General features: G+C 39.5%; 1 protein-coding gene across 1 annotated transcript in view; it reads right to left on the bottom strand.

The window, feature by feature from the left end:
- The window catches only part of LOC122562192 (fatty acid-binding protein 1, liver-like), an 18,129-nt gene extending 2,308 nt beyond the window's left edge, over positions 1 to 15,821 (bottom strand). Inside the window, exons 1-3 of the mRNA XM_043714855.1 lie at positions 15,000 to 15,821; positions 9,111 to 9,283; positions 1,470 to 1,562 (exon numbers count right to left, since the gene is read on the bottom strand). Of these exons, the coding sequence (XP_043570790.1) occupies positions 1,470 to 1,562; positions 9,111 to 9,283; positions 15,000 to 15,066 (333 nt within the window). The 5' untranslated portion in view covers positions 15,067 to 15,821. The remainder of the gene's footprint in view (positions 1 to 1,469; positions 1,563 to 9,110; positions 9,284 to 14,999) is intronic.
- Between the last annotated feature and the right edge of the window lie 610 nt (positions 15,822 to 16,431).

Below are 16,431 nucleotides of genomic sequence, written 5' to 3'. Positions count from 1 at the left end.
TTTGATGTATGGTAAGGTGGTTAGGGTTTCTGGTGACGGTGACTCCACTTCCAGCTTTCCTAGACTGACAAAGTTAAAATCAAACTTTCTTTTCATCTCTCCAGCTAATACCAGACAGAGTGATGCATCAAGATTAGAGTGGAAAAGCACAGCAGGTCAGGCAGCATCCAAGGAGCAGGAAAATCAACGTTTCGGACAAAGGCCTTTCATTAGGGCTTTTGCCCAAAATATCGATTATCCTGCTCCTCGGACGCTGCCTGATCTGTTGTGCTTTTCCAGCACCACTCTAATCTTGACTCTAAGCACCAGAATCTGCAGTACATACTTCCATTGCTGGCAAGACCAGCAATTTTTGTCCATGCTTAATTATCCTTGAACTGATTGGCTTGCTTAAACATTTTGGAAGAAAGTTAACAATCAACCAGATTACTGTGGACATAGAGTTACATGGGGACCAAACAGGTAAGGATGTCAGATTTCTTTCCTTAAGAGACAATAGTGAACCAGATGGTTTTTATGACATTTGATGATAATTTAATTGTAATTCCTGATTTTTATTAGGTGAATTTAAGTTTCATTAACTGTGATGATGGGATTAACTGGAGCTTCTGGCTTACTAAACAATCTACTCCTATTGTTTTACTTTCCCTGCACTGGAGGCATGAAGACTCAACCCAATTCAAGACAGTTTTGTGTATATAGCTTTGGAATAGATATTGCAGAACAACAGCATGTAGTTGCTCTTTCATGGCCAACAAAACGAGAAAGGGTACAAGACCAGTATTGAACTGGATCTTGTCAGTTTTCAAAGAGACAAGACAGATTACAACTGCCCCATTAAATCGGAAGAACTTCCCTACATATGGCATCTTCTCTAATATTTATACATCAACTAAAGTGAAGGCAGAAGCTCTTTCACTAATTAGGCATCAGTTTGTGTACAGCTATCCTTTTAATAGGCTGCTCATATTTCTGTAACCTTTAATTTAGAAGTAAGTATATTGTAGCTTAGCCAGTTAGGGAATTCAAACATGCTAACATCAAGGTTTACAACCTTGGATCCTACACTAATGTATTGCCTTATTTGAACTAACTTGAGCCATTCATCGTGATGTTTTGCTGATTTGAGTAGCCTTTATATAATTTGTGTTCTGGTTCAGTAACTAGAATAACAGCATCTCCTATTTAGTCTAAAATCGCTGAGTGAGCTCAACTGGTATTTTATTCTATTTTGGTTTTTAAGACACATGGATTGATTATATGCACAAGTACTCACTTAAAACATCAATATAGGAAATAACTAAATTAAACTTAAGAACTGAATATTTGAGTCTGTGATTTTGAAAGAGGTTTCCAGAAAGCTAATGTCATCAGATTTCCTGGCACTCATAGAATTGTGCCATTGATAAGTCTTTGAGCAATCCCAAAAAGCGGCTTCAATGGCAGTGCCAATAACAACAGTAACTTACTTCAATTATTTTGTCTCCACTCAAGTCCATGGTTGCAGTCAGTCCATCCATAGTGATAACAAGCTTATTCTCACCTTCCAGTTTTGCCAAAGCCTAAAAACAAACAGCAGGATAATATCTGGTTTCTTCAAAAGATTAGGTTTTTAAAAAAGTGTTCGAAGTTGTCAATCGTCTACAAGGAATTACTAAACTAATCACTAGTGCTGATAATCCTCTGGCAAACTCAGGCAGATGGATTTCTGTGCAGGCAAATGTGAGTTGATGCACTTTGGATCTAAAAAGGATAGAACAGGGTATGATCTAAATGGTGAAAAGCTAAACAACAGGGGTCCAAACAGCCTTCAAAGTCAATGTACATATATCAGTATGTATATAGATAAATACACAAAATAATCCAAAATATTAATGGAAGAGTAGCTTTTAAATTGAGAGGATCAGACTACTAGAAGGTTGAAGTTGTGCTACAGTTATACAATGTCATGGTTCCACTGGAGCACTCTGCTCTGTGCAATTCCAGGCACAACACAATCAGAAGGATGTATCAGTTTTGGGAGGAGATTTACCAAAATGATACCTGAACACCAAAACTTAAATCATGTGCAGAGAAACTAGTTTTTTTTTGGAAGCTAGGAGGTTAAGGCATGATTTGATCAAGCTTTTCAAGGTAACCAAGGGAACTCTTGGAGTAATTATTGCAATTAGTTGGCAAGTCTAAGGCTAGGAGCTACAGCTTAAAAATCAGATCCAGGTCTCAGCAGTTAAGAAACCTTTGTGCATGCCAAGAGCAGCCAACATATAGAACTCTCTTTCACAAACAGAAATTGATGGCAGGTCAATAATTAATTTTAACGCAGAGATTGATAGATTATTGTTAACCAAGGGTGGCTAAGGAATATTATGCAGAGGCTGAATTGGAAGGTCAAGGATGATAGATCAGCCATGATCTCAAAGAGTTCAAAACAATCTCAAGAGGCTGAGTGAACTTCTGCTGTTCCTATGTTCCTCCCCATGAGGGCAGTATTGCCTGATGCTGCTGAGTATACTTTTAAACTCAAACTTGATGGCACATGTTAACCTTTGCATTTAGGATGCAGCTCGACTTGGTTTGATGCCTGAATCATAGGTGCACAGCATTTGCTCTGGTCTAAGACTGATTCCGAAGATTTCAGATTAAAGACTAAAATGTTTTCCAGACCTGGTAATTTTCCAGTATGTTGCAGCATTCTGAGACTTTTCTGAATATGCAGCCCCTACAACAATGTTGATTTTTTTTTAAAAAAGGAAAATGCTTCATTTCACAACCAGTGACGTGACAATCTGTTGCTCTAGCAAAGATTTTTAAAATATCTGGACAGTGAAGGGGGTCAGGTTACAGACTCTGCTCAGTAGCTGAGGATACGAAAAAGTGAAATGAGAGGAGATGAAAAAAATTTTGTCTTTTATAATGTCTATCCATTAGGGATTTTAATTCAGCAAGATGAGTCATGTTGCTATTCTGCCTTTCAGATCTAACTATATTTAATGCTGTCTACTCAACGAGAGGCTGTCTGGATATGTCTATTGAGGAACATAGGCTGATATGACCACTGGTCAATACATTGGGAGTGTGGGGGAGGGAGATATTTTCTGGTCTATAAGTGTGCGTGGATGTTTGGAAAATGTAACACACAGTGTTCGCTACATTCAATTTCAATATTTCCTTCAGATTTATGGTCAGTTTCAGTACATTAGAACATAGAACAGTACAGCACAGGAAAAGGTCCTTTCGCCCACCATGTCTGTGTTGACCATGATGTAATTCTAAACTAATCCCATCAGCCTGCACATGGTCTGTATCTCTCTATTTCCTGCTTGTTCACGCGCTTGTCTCAATGCCTCTTAAATTTTATTAATGTATCTGCTTCTACCACCTCCCCGGCAGCATCTTCCAGGAACCTACCACCCTCTGTGTAAAACATGTGCCTAGCACATCTCCTTTAAACTTTCTCCCTCTCACCTTAAATCAATGGCCCTTAATGGTTGAAATTTCCACCTTGGCAGAAAGACTCCAATTATCCACCCTATCTATATCCTTCAACTTTACATTCTTCTATCAGGTCGCTCCCTAGCCTCTGACACTCACAAAAACAATCCAAGTTTGTCCAACTTCTTGTTAAAGCTAATTTATTCCAATCAAGGCAACATCCTGGTAAACCTCTTCTCCAGCCTCTGTAAAGTCTCCACAGCCTTCCTATAGTGTGGTGACCAGAACTCCACTTAATACTTCAAATGTGGCCAAACTAAACGTAACTTGCCAACCTTTATAATTAATGCCCAATCAATTAAGTCAAACATATTGTAAGCCTTCTTTACCATCTTATCCACCCATCTTGCCATTTTCACTTATGGCCTTGCATCCCAAGACCCCTCTGTATATCAATGTTCCTAAGGGTCCTGCTATTAACTGTATACTTTCCTCTTGCATTTAACCTTTCAAAATGTATCACTTCACACTTATCTGGATTAGACTCCATCTGCCAGTTCTCACTCAGCTTACCAACTGATTTATATCCTGCTGCATCCTTTGATACTCATTCTCAATGTCCACAACTCCACCAATTTTCATGTTGTCTCTAACCAGACCAGCTATATTTTCATTTATATATACTGCAAACAACAGATGTCCCAACACTGATCCTTGTGGAACACAGATCTCCAGTTAGAAAAACAGCATTGCACATCTACCCTCTGTCTTCTATGACCAAATCAATTTTGTATTCAATTTACCAACTTACCATGGATCCCATGTGAATTAATCTACTGGACCAGCCTATCACGAGGGACCTTGTCAAATGCTTTAGTAAAATCCATTTAGATGACATCAGCTGCCCTATCCTCATCAATCATCCTCGTCACTCCCTAAAAAATGCTTGAGAGACAAGACCTCCACCGCACAAGCCATGCTGATTATCTGTTAAAAGTCCAATTTTTTTTACCAAATGCAGTAAAGCCTGTCCCTAAACTCCTGTTCAATAATTTCCCTGGTACTTGTGTCAAGTTCACCAGCCTATAATTTCCTGGATTATCCCTGTCGCGCTTAGAATCATAGAGTCATAGAGATGTACAGCATGGAAACAGACCCTTCGGTCCAACCCGTCCATGCCGACCAGATATCCCAACCCAATCTAGTCCCAGCTGCTGGCACCTGGCCCATATCCCTCCAAACCCTTCCTATTCATATACCCATCCAAATGCCTTTTAAATGTTACAATTGTACCAGCCTCCACCACTTCCTCTGGCAGCTCATTCCATACACATACCACCCTCTGTGTGAAAACATTGTCTCTTAGGTCCCTTTTATATCTTTCCCCTCTCACCTTAAACCTATGCCCTCTAGTTCTGGACTCCCTCACCCCAGGGAGAAGACTTTGTCTATTTACCCTATCCATGCCCCTCATGATTTTATAAACCTCTATAAAGTCACCCCTAAACCTCCAATGCTCCAGGAAAAACAGCTCTCGCCGGTACAGCCTCTCCCTATAGCTCAAATTCTCCAATCCTGGCAACATCCCTGTAAATATTTTCTGAACCCTTTCAAGTTTCACAATATCTTTCCGATAGGAAGGAGACCAGAATTGCACGCAATATTCAAACAGTGGCCTAACCAATGTCCTGTACAGTCGCAACATGACCTCCCAATTCCTGTGCTCAATACTCTGATCAATAAAAGAAAGCATACCAAACGCTTTCTTCACTATCCTATCTACCTGTGACTCCACTTTCAAAGAAACAACTTTGGCTATTCTCCAGTCTTCTGGGAACTCATCTGCGGTTAAAGAGGATACAAAGATCTCTGTCAAGGCCCCAGGGATCTCCTCTCTTGCTTCTCTCAGATCCTGGGTTAGATCCTATTAGGCCCTGGGAACTTATCCATCTTAATGATTTTCAAGACAGTAAATACCTCCTCCCTACATCTGACAAAGAATTGCCTGTTAAATTATTTGAATAAATCCTTATGGTAAATATGGTCAAAAGCCTCATTCTCTGGTAAAGTTATTTTTCAAATATTTGTATGGTAAATCAGAGAATCTACAAGTATAATTTTCCTTTCAGAAAGGGGCACTTTAGTACTATAGAGGATGCAGTTTGAGGCTGTCACATTATATTTATGATTTGGAGGCGCCAGTGTTGGACTGGGGTGGACAAAGTTAAAAATCACACAACATCAGGTTATAGTCCAACAGGTTTATTTGGAATCACTAGTTTTCAAAGCGCTGTCTTTGAAGACCTGATGAAGAAGGAGCACTTAAAAAGCTAGTGATTCCAAATAAATCTGTTGGACTATAACTTGGTGTTGTGTGATTAATAACATCACATTTGATGCTCCTTGATTGTAATCAGTTGATCACATCACATTTAAACACACACATTGTCTCACAAAAGTATTTCCACCTTAAGTGTGGAAATATGCATAAAAAACAGGAGAGTCTTCCTCTCTTACGTGAGTCAGGTTTTTTTCCATGTGATTATGTTCTTCTCAGCTCATTTCACTTTCAACGCATAGGTATAACATTAAATTATATGCAGGAAGCTCTAGAGCCTGATGGGATCTTCCAGAGCTCAACATACAGACACCAAATTTAAAGGGCACCTCACTTTTTGCAACCCCTGCCCCATCACTCAATTTCTGCTCATCCCCTGATCTGTCACTGGAGATGTCAGACACCAGGCAAAAAGCAGCACTCTGCTTTAACAATGTTTTCCTCCAGGCTTTCCATAACAAGCTCCTTTCCCTACAGATGGCAGCAGAGTCCACCCTGATTAACAATGGTAAAAATCACACAACACCATGTTATAGTCCAACAGGTTTATTTGGAAGCACTAGCTTTTGGAGCGCTGCTCCTTCATCAGGTAGATGTGGAGCAGGACCACAAGACACAGAATTTAGCACGAAGAGTTACAGTGTCATGTGGCTGAAATATATTAAACAAACTTAGATTAACTTTTTCATCTGTTAGAATGGTTTTGCTAGTTTTAGTTCGTTAATATGTAAGTCAGCATTCTCAAGATAACTTCAGGTTTTCTAACAAAATATGTCATCGCAGCTCAGTCAATGCATTAAAGATGTGAGGTTAAAGTTTGTCTGAGTCCCAGTCCTGAGTCAGACTGGTTCTATTTCTAAAGTGGGATTTACATGGACTGACTGTAGGTTATGCATTTTTTGAGCAAACTAAAATATAATTCTGCAAATACATATTCACCCCATGAATTTGCATGTGTGTGCGTGCAGGAGAGAAGAGTGAGTGTATGTATGTGAGTGTGTGCGTGCAGGTGTGAGAGCGTGTGTGTAAGCTTGGTGAAGTATGTCTGTGGGTGTGATGGGGTATAAGCTTGTGAGAGGGTGCACGCGTGGGTGTGTGTGGGAGGTGTATGTGTATGCATATTAGAGAGAGCTTGTGTCTGAGAGAGGGTGTGTGTGTCTGTGCTTGTCTGTGTCTTTGCGTGTGCATGGTTGTGTGTGTTTTAGTGTGTAGTGCAGTGGAGTCACCTGTAGTGTGGCATGAATCCAAGTCCCAGTTGAGGCCATCCTGACTGACAAAGACAGACTGGATGGAGCTGGCTGCAGAGGGCAGTGTCCTTGTGTGGCTCAAGAGAACTTAGAATCAAATCCATGCAGTGTGGAAACAGGCCATTCAGACCAACAAGTTCACACTGACCCTCTCATCCCACTCAGACCCATTCCCCTACCCTATCCCTTTAACCCCGCATTTCCCACGACTAATGCCCCTAAACTACACATCCCTGAGCACTATGGACAACTTATGGCCAATCTATCTAATGTGCACATCTTTAAACCTGGGTCCAGTGCCACTGTCTACTGATGCCCGAGTGAGTTAGCTTTGTAAGGTACCCACTGCAGAGAACTTCCACCCAAGAAGCTGGGTCTCCATCAGGCAACTTGTGTTCAGTCAATGTCTGTCACTTCAAAATCGCGCTACTGGCTCACAGTGGTACAGTACTCCCTCTCAAAATCTGCCAGTGCAGCACATTGGGAGAGCTACATGACAACAGCGACTTTAATAAGTGCTTTATCAGCTGTGAAAAGCTTCGAGACAACAAGCAAAACTAATGTCATTTACAAAATACTGTGCAAAAACTGTAACAAATAGTACATTGGACAAACAGGCAGAAAAGTAGCCACCAGGATAAATGAACATCAACTAGCCACAAAACGACATGACCCTCTCCTCACTAGTATCCCTACATACAGATAAGGAAGGACACCACTTCGACTGGGACAACACATCCACCCTTGGACAAGCCAAACAGAGACACGCACGAGAATTCCTAGAAGCATGGAATTCCAACCGGAACTCTATCAACAAACACATCGAGTTAGACCCCATCTACCACCCCCTGACATCACCGCCGGAAATGACATCACCACCAGAAATGACATCACCAACCTAAAGAAACACAAACATATAAATAGAAAGCAGAGATCATCAGCAGTGCTTCACCCAGAGGCCCAATGAAGATGTTACCTAGTAAGGTGACGAAACATCTGGAAATGAACCTTCCAGTTCAACAAGCAAACCTATATCCAGAACCTCAACCTGAGCTATAAATCTTCTCAAAACCTTTGAGACTGTTTATCATTGGTTTGTCTGTTCGGATAAGCTCATGCCAGACCATAAGTGTATTTCATCAAACAGTATTTATTGATATTATATACATTATGATCATAATCTCTGCTTTAAGCTAATCCCTGTCACTGCTGCAGATGTCATCTTTCTGATGAGAATTTAACCAAACCCAACACCCAGTTGCATCCTGTAAATCAATCTAATTTATCCTATTTTGAGGATTATCAAGAAAGTTTTTCCCAGGGTCTTGGCCAACATTTCTCTCTTAACCAACATCGCTTAAAAACAATTATCTGGTCATTACTACATTGATGTTTGTGGAAATGTACTGTGTGTAAATTGGCTCCTGCACTTCCTACAATAAATCAGGGGTTACACATCATTAGCTGTGCTGTTCATAAATCATGAAAATGGCACATAACCCCAAATTTTTCCTCACTAATTTTAAACATTGTGGATCATTGTGAAAGTTTGTCAAATTACAAAGTAGCATCATCCTCAAAAAGGTTATGGTTCCTTTACTTATATTTAATGTAAATTTTAAGCAGAAGCTTTTCAAATAAAATTGAATGAATTTCATAATACATTTTCAGGTCTTCTAATTGTACCAAAAATTGCAGAGGAGAAGTTATATACCAAAGGACTGCTGTGTATGATAGAGAGAGATCACACAAAAATAAATAGAAATGCTTACTCAATAACAAGTGAAATTCATAGTTTCAGAAGTGGATGATCAAATGCAATTCAGAATTCTTGCTCCAGATTTGTTTGGATCATTGGACTATCATTCATGAAATTCAGCTGAACAGTGTGAAATAACGTTACACCACATTTCACTCAATTATTAAAGAGGTTAGTGGAAACAAAGTCAACATGCATTTTTAGAAATGTTGTCAGTGGTTTTGGACCTTTTTGAGAGTCTCACATGGAAATTTGCACCTGGTTCATTGAAAGGGGAACACTAAAAGCTCATTTTAAAAATTCTTACACTTCTACAAAAACTGAGCAATCTTACCTTGACTCTGTGCCCTGTGAATGACAAAAACTCACTTTCTTGTCCAATGGTGAAATCATTGGTAATTGCTTTGCTGCCATAATTGTAAGTAGCTTGAAATGAATTCCCATTTTGTGTAAGTTCAATAACATTGCTGAGGTCTTTATATTTCTGAATTATATTATCTGAGAGTCCTAGCAAATAAAAACAAATGCACAAAAAAAATCAGTTTTTATCCGAGGTAAAAGGAAAGCCTTTTCAGATCTCCTAATTATTGTACTCAGGTAAAGGTCTAAACAGAATTTGCAACATGAAACAAATATGAATATTTAGCTCTATGATTTACCATCGGATAATTTTCTATTTTTTTGTTAAATCACAGGAGATATACATTTGAAAACATGGAGGCACAGTCTCACTCGACAATGCTCCAGCACAGCTGAACATAAGAAATAGGAGTAGAAGTAGGCCGTTCAGCCCCTTAAGTCTGTTCAACATGATCATGGGTGATCTGCCCCAAGCCTAAACTATTCTTTCTTGACAGCTCAGCATAGTTGTCAATTCCCTGATATTTCAAACATCTATCTTCTCGTTAAATGCTTTCAGAGATTTGGCCTCCACAACTCTCTGTCTAAAGAATTCCAAACATGCACAACCCTCTGGGAGAATTCCTATCTGTCTCAATTTTAAATGTATGTTCCATTATCCTAAACCATGACCCCTGGTTCAAGATTCCCCCAGAAGTGGAAACATCCTTCCACTGTCAACCTCCCTCAGACTATTGTATATAAAGCATATGAACTTTTGAAAAAAATCACCTCTCATTCATCTAAATCTTGATGAACAAAGGCCTAACCTGTTTAACTTGATATGTCAACTCCTTCATCTCAGGAATTGGCCTAACAAATCCATTTGAACTGTCTCCAATGCCATAAAATCCTATCATAACTATGGAGTCAAAAACTGAACACAATACTCCAGGGCAGCCTAGAGTTGAAACAGCACTTCTCTAATGTTGAACTCCATACTCATTGCAATAAAGACCAAAATTCCATTTGTTTCTTAATTAGTTGCTACACCTGGATACCAACATTTGTACTTCATGTACAAGAACACACAGGCCCCTCTGCATCGCAATTTATTGGAGTATTTCTTTATTTAAATAATAGTCTGGTTTGTGATTCTTCCCACCAAAGTTTATGACTTCACATTCTGCTGTTAAACTCCATCTGCCAAATTCTTGTACACTCGCTCAACCCATTTATTTCCCCTTGTAGATTCTTTATGTCCTGATCACAACATACCCTCCCACCTATTTTACCAATAAATTTCAATGGATTACATTCTGTCCCTCCTCCCATTCAATAATATAGTTAGTAAATAATTAAGGCCTTTGTGGCATCCCACTAGTTACACCATTCCAACCTGAAAAAAATCCATTAATCCTGACTCAGTCTTCTGTTTGTTAACCAATTCTCAATCCATGCTAATACATTACCATCAATACTTTGAGCAATAACCTTTTTATGTGGAACCTTATTGAATGCCTTTTGAAAATTTAAATATACTATAATCTATCAGTTCCCCTTTATCAATTCTGGTTGCAATATTCTCAAAGAACTCAAGCAAATTTGTCAAAATGATTTTCTTTCACAAACCAGTTTAACTCTGTTTGATCGTGTTAAGTTTTTCTCAACGTTCTGCTATTTGTTTCTTTATAATGGACTCTAGCATTTTCCCAATGGCATATGACAGGCTCAATGCCTATAGTTTTTTTGCTTTCTGTCTCCATCCCTTCTGCTATTTGTTTCTTTATAATGGACTCTAGCATTTTCCCTGGCATATGACAGGCTAAATGTCTATAGTTTTTTTGCTTTCTGCCTCCATCCCTTCTTGAATGCAGTTCCAATCTGCAGGAATGTTCACAAAATCCAATGAATTCTGGCATATCTTGACCAACACTACCAATACCTCTGCAATTACTTCCTTTAAATGCCTGGATTCAGGCCTTTAGGTCCTGGCAATATGTCTGCCCTTGGTCCAATTAGTTTGTCAAATACTTTGACCTTCATAGTAAAGACTGTGGCAAGATCTTTCCTCTAATTAGCACCTTGCTTATCTGTCAACATTGGGGTGTATTATTACTAAATGATCCTCCTCCATGAAGACAAATGCAAAATATTAGATTACTTATCATTTTCTGCTTCCTATTACTAATTCCTCAACTGCATCTTCTATGCTTTAGCTACTCACATTTAATGCACCCATACAAGCTCTTGCTGTTGTTTTATGTTTTGTTTGTCAATTTACTTTCATGATCATTCAAATTTCTTTCTCTCTTAGCTTTTCAGTCACCTGCTGCTGATTGCTTAATAAAACCCCAACCCTGTGGCCTGCAACTAGTTTTCTCTGCTTTTTATGCCTTAGTTCCTGACAGAATATTCTTCTTGGAGAAAGTGAGGTCTGCAGATGCTGGAGATCAGAGCTGAAAATGTGTTGCTGGAAAAGCGGAGCAGGTCAGGCAGCATCAAAGGAACAGGAGAATCGACGTTTCGGGCATAAGCCCGAAGAGCTTATGCCTAAAACGTCGATTCTCCTATTCCTTGGATGCTGCCTGACCTGCTGCGCTTTTCCAGCAACACATTTTCAGAATATTCTTCTTGTCCACATGTGTTAACCGCAGGTGGTTGATCATTCCCCATTGAGTCCTTTTTAACCAGAGAAATTTTTCTTTTGCCAAACATTATGAAATATCTGCTTAAATGTCTGTCACTGGTCTTCCACAAGCATTCCCCATAATCCATTTTCCCAGCGCTCGTTAGACAACTCTTTCTTCATATATCTGCAATTGTCTTTCTATAGGTTTAAGACCCAAGTTGTTCTCCCTCAAACTGAATTTGAAATACTACCATGTTGTGATTGCTAGAGTATTCTTAACCATGAGATCTCTTATTAATGTTACCCCATTACATAGTATTCAATTTTATGCCTCTTCCTGGGGAGATTCTGCAACATACTGCAATAAATAAACTTTGGAAATCCATCTTCCATGTTACCCTTGTCAATCTAACTTATCCAGTCAAAATACAAATGTGCACCAATGTGCATGTGGCTCAGCTAGTAGTACAGAGATTATTACTTTTTTAGTTCGGCCTTTTGCTTAGCGCTAGTACGTTTGTAATCTCTCAGCAGAACATCTTTCCTAGTCCCATCTGTGTTGATAGTACCTGGCTGGACTGCACCAACTGGATCCTTCCCCTCCCATTCCAAGTTCCTCTTCAGCCCAGGAAAGATGTCTTGAATCCTGGCAGCATACAGACACTGTGTATTGTATTGAAATGATTATAGATCATGTGCCTGGTGATGTGAAACTACCAATTTGTTTTACAAGTGCCAAATAGATTAATGTGGGTCACTTATTAAAAACAAACACAGCTGCAAACATTTAAATAGGTTTGAAATTTGAGTCAGTGTGTTTTGGCCACAGTTGTCACACCTAATGGTTCCCTGATATTGACAGTCCCTGTGTATTATCCAAGAAGAATGAAAGGGAGAATAAGAAGCTCTTGTAAAAATGGTGGGCATGCACACACTCCCCTGTTAAAGTTTACAATAAGATGTTTAATGGAAATTGAAACTCTTTTTGCTTCAGTTCTATACATCACTAAACTGACACATTTCGGATAAGGTACAAAACTGTGTTTGTGATCGGATCAAATTTAATTCCTACACTATATTGCATATGTGCATATTACAACATACAAACACACACTGTTGACCTAAGACCAAGCTCAGGCTCTATTTCATCCCTATAATTCTAATCATTTAATTCATTTCCATTATAAGGATCTTTCACGATTCTATAGCCAGGAGGAAAACAGTCTGTTTGTGTCTGAGGAAAGGCAGAAAGTTGGGGAGGTGCACTAACATTCTTTGATTTGTCAACAACAACACAAAGTTCTATCATTCTTTGAAAGTTAATCATATGTAAATATATGTTGTTTGCGTTCCATCTCCCACAAGCCAACTTTTCCAATTTACCCGGCCCCCACCTCCCTAACACCCCGATGAACATGACCCACATCGCCCAGTGGCTCAACATTTCAACTCCCCCTCCCACTCTGCCGAGGATATGGAGGTGCTGGGCCTCCTCCACCGCCGCTCCCTCACCACCAGACGCCTGGAGGAAGAACGCCTCATCTTCCGCCTCGGAACACTTCAACCCCAGGGCATCAATGTGGATTTTAACAGTTTCCTCATTTCCCCTTCCCCCACCTCATCCTAGCTTCTAACCTCCAGAAACTCGATCCCCTGACCTGTCCGGACTTGTCCGACCTGCCCAGCTCCTTTTCCACCTATCCACTCCACCCTCTCCTCCCTGACCTATCACCTTCATCTCCTTCCCCACTGACCTATTGTACTCTATGCCACTCTCTCCCACCCCCACCCTCCTCTAGCTTATCTCTCCATGCTTCAGGCTCTCTGCCTTTATTCCTGATGAAGGGCTTTTGCCCGAAACGTCGATTTTGCCTGTCCTCGGATGCTGCCTGAATTGCTGTGCTCTTCCAGCACCACTGATCCAGATCTGGTTTCCAGCATCTGCAGTCATTGTTTTTACCTCGTTGATTATGACCCAAAGGTAGTGTTACTCCAGATATGCTGTTAGCAACTGCATGGCATTGACATCTTCCTCAAACTTCCCCACTTGTCAGAAAACTTCTCTTCTGGGTTTGTTCTTAATAACATTACTTGTAAGCAGGTCCTTGACACTGAAGTAATTTATTTGGATCTGATCATTTTTATGCTGCACTGTCTTTGCACTGAAACATGCTATACCATTGGTAAAAGTGACATTTTTTAACGGTGGTTAAGTATTCTTATGATTTAACAATGGCATACTATAAGAGGGATACACTATTTGCAAACTATTGAGAAACAAAAAGAAATATCTGTGACCACTAATTTGGGAAAACAAACTTGTAACCAAGAATTAAAAGTTCTTCATTTTTATGGAAAATACATAAAAAATTGAAATATGAAAAATAAATAGTAATGTGTTACATTGCTATCATAAACTGACAGACGCATCTAGCATTAAGTCAGATTGGCACACAGAATGGTTGGATGGTTATTTACCTGAACGTTCAAGCAGTCAAAGACAAAGAAAGTAAGTAAATGTCATTGGAGAGGATTTAACAACAAACTGTAAGAAGGGATTGAAGAATTGAACTGAAAAATCAGGGTTCTGATCAGACGTCCCTGTTTTTGGTCCTTTTAATCACAATCCAAGGACCGTAATATAAAATGGGAAGGCAGAAAAAACTCATTGGGGTATAATTCATACTTAAGCCTTTGATAGATCATTTGGTGAGAAATCTTACAGAATCTTGAAGAAAATGAAGTAGCATATTCAAATTCCCTTTCATTTTGTTTTTTGATAGGTGACCTTTTGCTCAAAACCCAAACTACACAGTTTAAGAATAGCACACACACTTCAGCAACAAAAACAGAAATTGCTGGAGAAGCATCTGTAAACAGGAATCAGGGTTGATGTTTCAGTTCCAGTGACTCTTCCTCAGAACATACATTTCAGCTTCTGGTTATCTTCATTTAATTATATTATTCTATGAATTAACATTTACACATCGACTGAGTAACCTGGATCATTATGCCAATTGGAAAATGTACTTGTAAAGTAATGGTTTGGTTTCTGAGCTATTTTAATGAAAGTCGCACCAAGATAAAATGTGGCACAGATGTTTTACTGAGGTGAGTGAACTGTTGTTCAACCGCACGGCTTTACCCTAGCTGGGATTGATTTTAAGTAGGTAATGCCTTTGTATCAATTTATTGACACTGAGCTTAAAGTCATAAAAAAGCAAAAGAATAGCAGGTGTAGGTCAAACTTACCCAGAGCTTTCATGAGCAGCTCGAAGTTTTCCTGACTCTCCAATTCAAACTTTCCATTGAATGCCATTTAGAATCTATGACGCCAACGTAGATAAGAGTTGATTCTGGGGAATATTGAAAGCTTTTACGTCTGCCTTCAAACTAATTTTCTAAAAGGTACAACCGGCAACTCTTGAAAAGTAATATAGTCACATACTACCAACTTCCAAGCACTTGAATCGGTAAATAAGGTGGTAATTTTCTGTTTACACAGGATTACCAGTGGTAACCCAGGGGACTGGCGATGGAAAAACAATGCAGCTGAGGCTTGTTTTTGAACAAAAGTTGTGAAAGTGACATCACTATAATGTAGCCTATAATTATAATATGTTCTAGCTGATGATTATGCATCACCTGAACAATTAGGCTTTGAGGTTGAAGTTAGGTAAAGGTCCATAGATGCTTTCAGAGCTAGTTACGAACAACCCAAGGATTGCTTAGCTGCTTCTATGGAGTCTTAACATTGAATCTTCTATACAGTACTTTAATAAGGTTACAACAAACAGCTTCTAAATGCCTATTGTTCCACATAGGAACTTTTAAAACTTGTATTTGTGCTAGACTGCAGCCCTGCTTCACTCAGTGCCAAATCCAAATGATGTGAAGCCATTTTCTAGTCGCACTCTCACACCTTTTGTGCCATTGGGAACTTGGCTCCCAAATTAATTTTAAACTATTTGTGGTAGGGAGTCTAAAACTCCACTGTAGTGACACATAGCCAATAAGTTTAATAGACTTCTACCATTAGATTAGATTAGATTACTTAGATTAGATTAGACTAGATTACTTACAGTGTGGAAACAGGCCCTTCGGCCCAACAAGTCCACACCGACCCGCCGAAGCGCAACCCACCCATACCCCTACATCTACCCCTTACCTAACACTACTGGCAATTTAGCATGGCCAATTCACCTGACCTGCACATCTTTGGACTGTGGAAGGAAACCGGAGCAGCCGGAGGAAACCCACGCAGACACGGGGAGAACGTGCAAACTCCACACAGTCGCCTGAGGTGGGAATTGAACCCGGGTCTCTGGCGCTGTGAGGCAGCAGTGCTAACAACTGTGCCACCGTGCCGCCCACCATTGTTCCATGTTTTCCGGTAACAATGTCAAGGTATCACTTATATTTGAAATCTTGTTCTAATATGAAATCCTAATTATAGAATACTCATTTTACTCATTGACACTTGAGTCAAAAGCAACCGTATTGTAAAGTCTACTGCTCGTTTCTGCTCTCTTGCTATGTTCAAGTACACAGCACAACAACATACTTAATGTGGTGTATTATATGTCATTTAGTGTAATCTCTAACTCACAGATTATAAAGAATGTGCTGGGAAGTAATTAGATTGATCATTGCATGTACAAACTGAGAAACAGCATGCCATTGA

The sequence above is a fragment of the Chiloscyllium plagiosum genome, chromosome 24 (genome assembly GCF_004010195.1).
Source record: "Chiloscyllium plagiosum isolate BGI_BamShark_2017 chromosome 24, ASM401019v2, whole genome shotgun sequence".
Taxonomy (NCBI): Eukaryota; Metazoa; Chordata; class Chondrichthyes; order Orectolobiformes; family Hemiscylliidae; genus Chiloscyllium; species Chiloscyllium plagiosum.
This window is presented reverse-complemented; position numbering and strand designations above follow the sequence as displayed.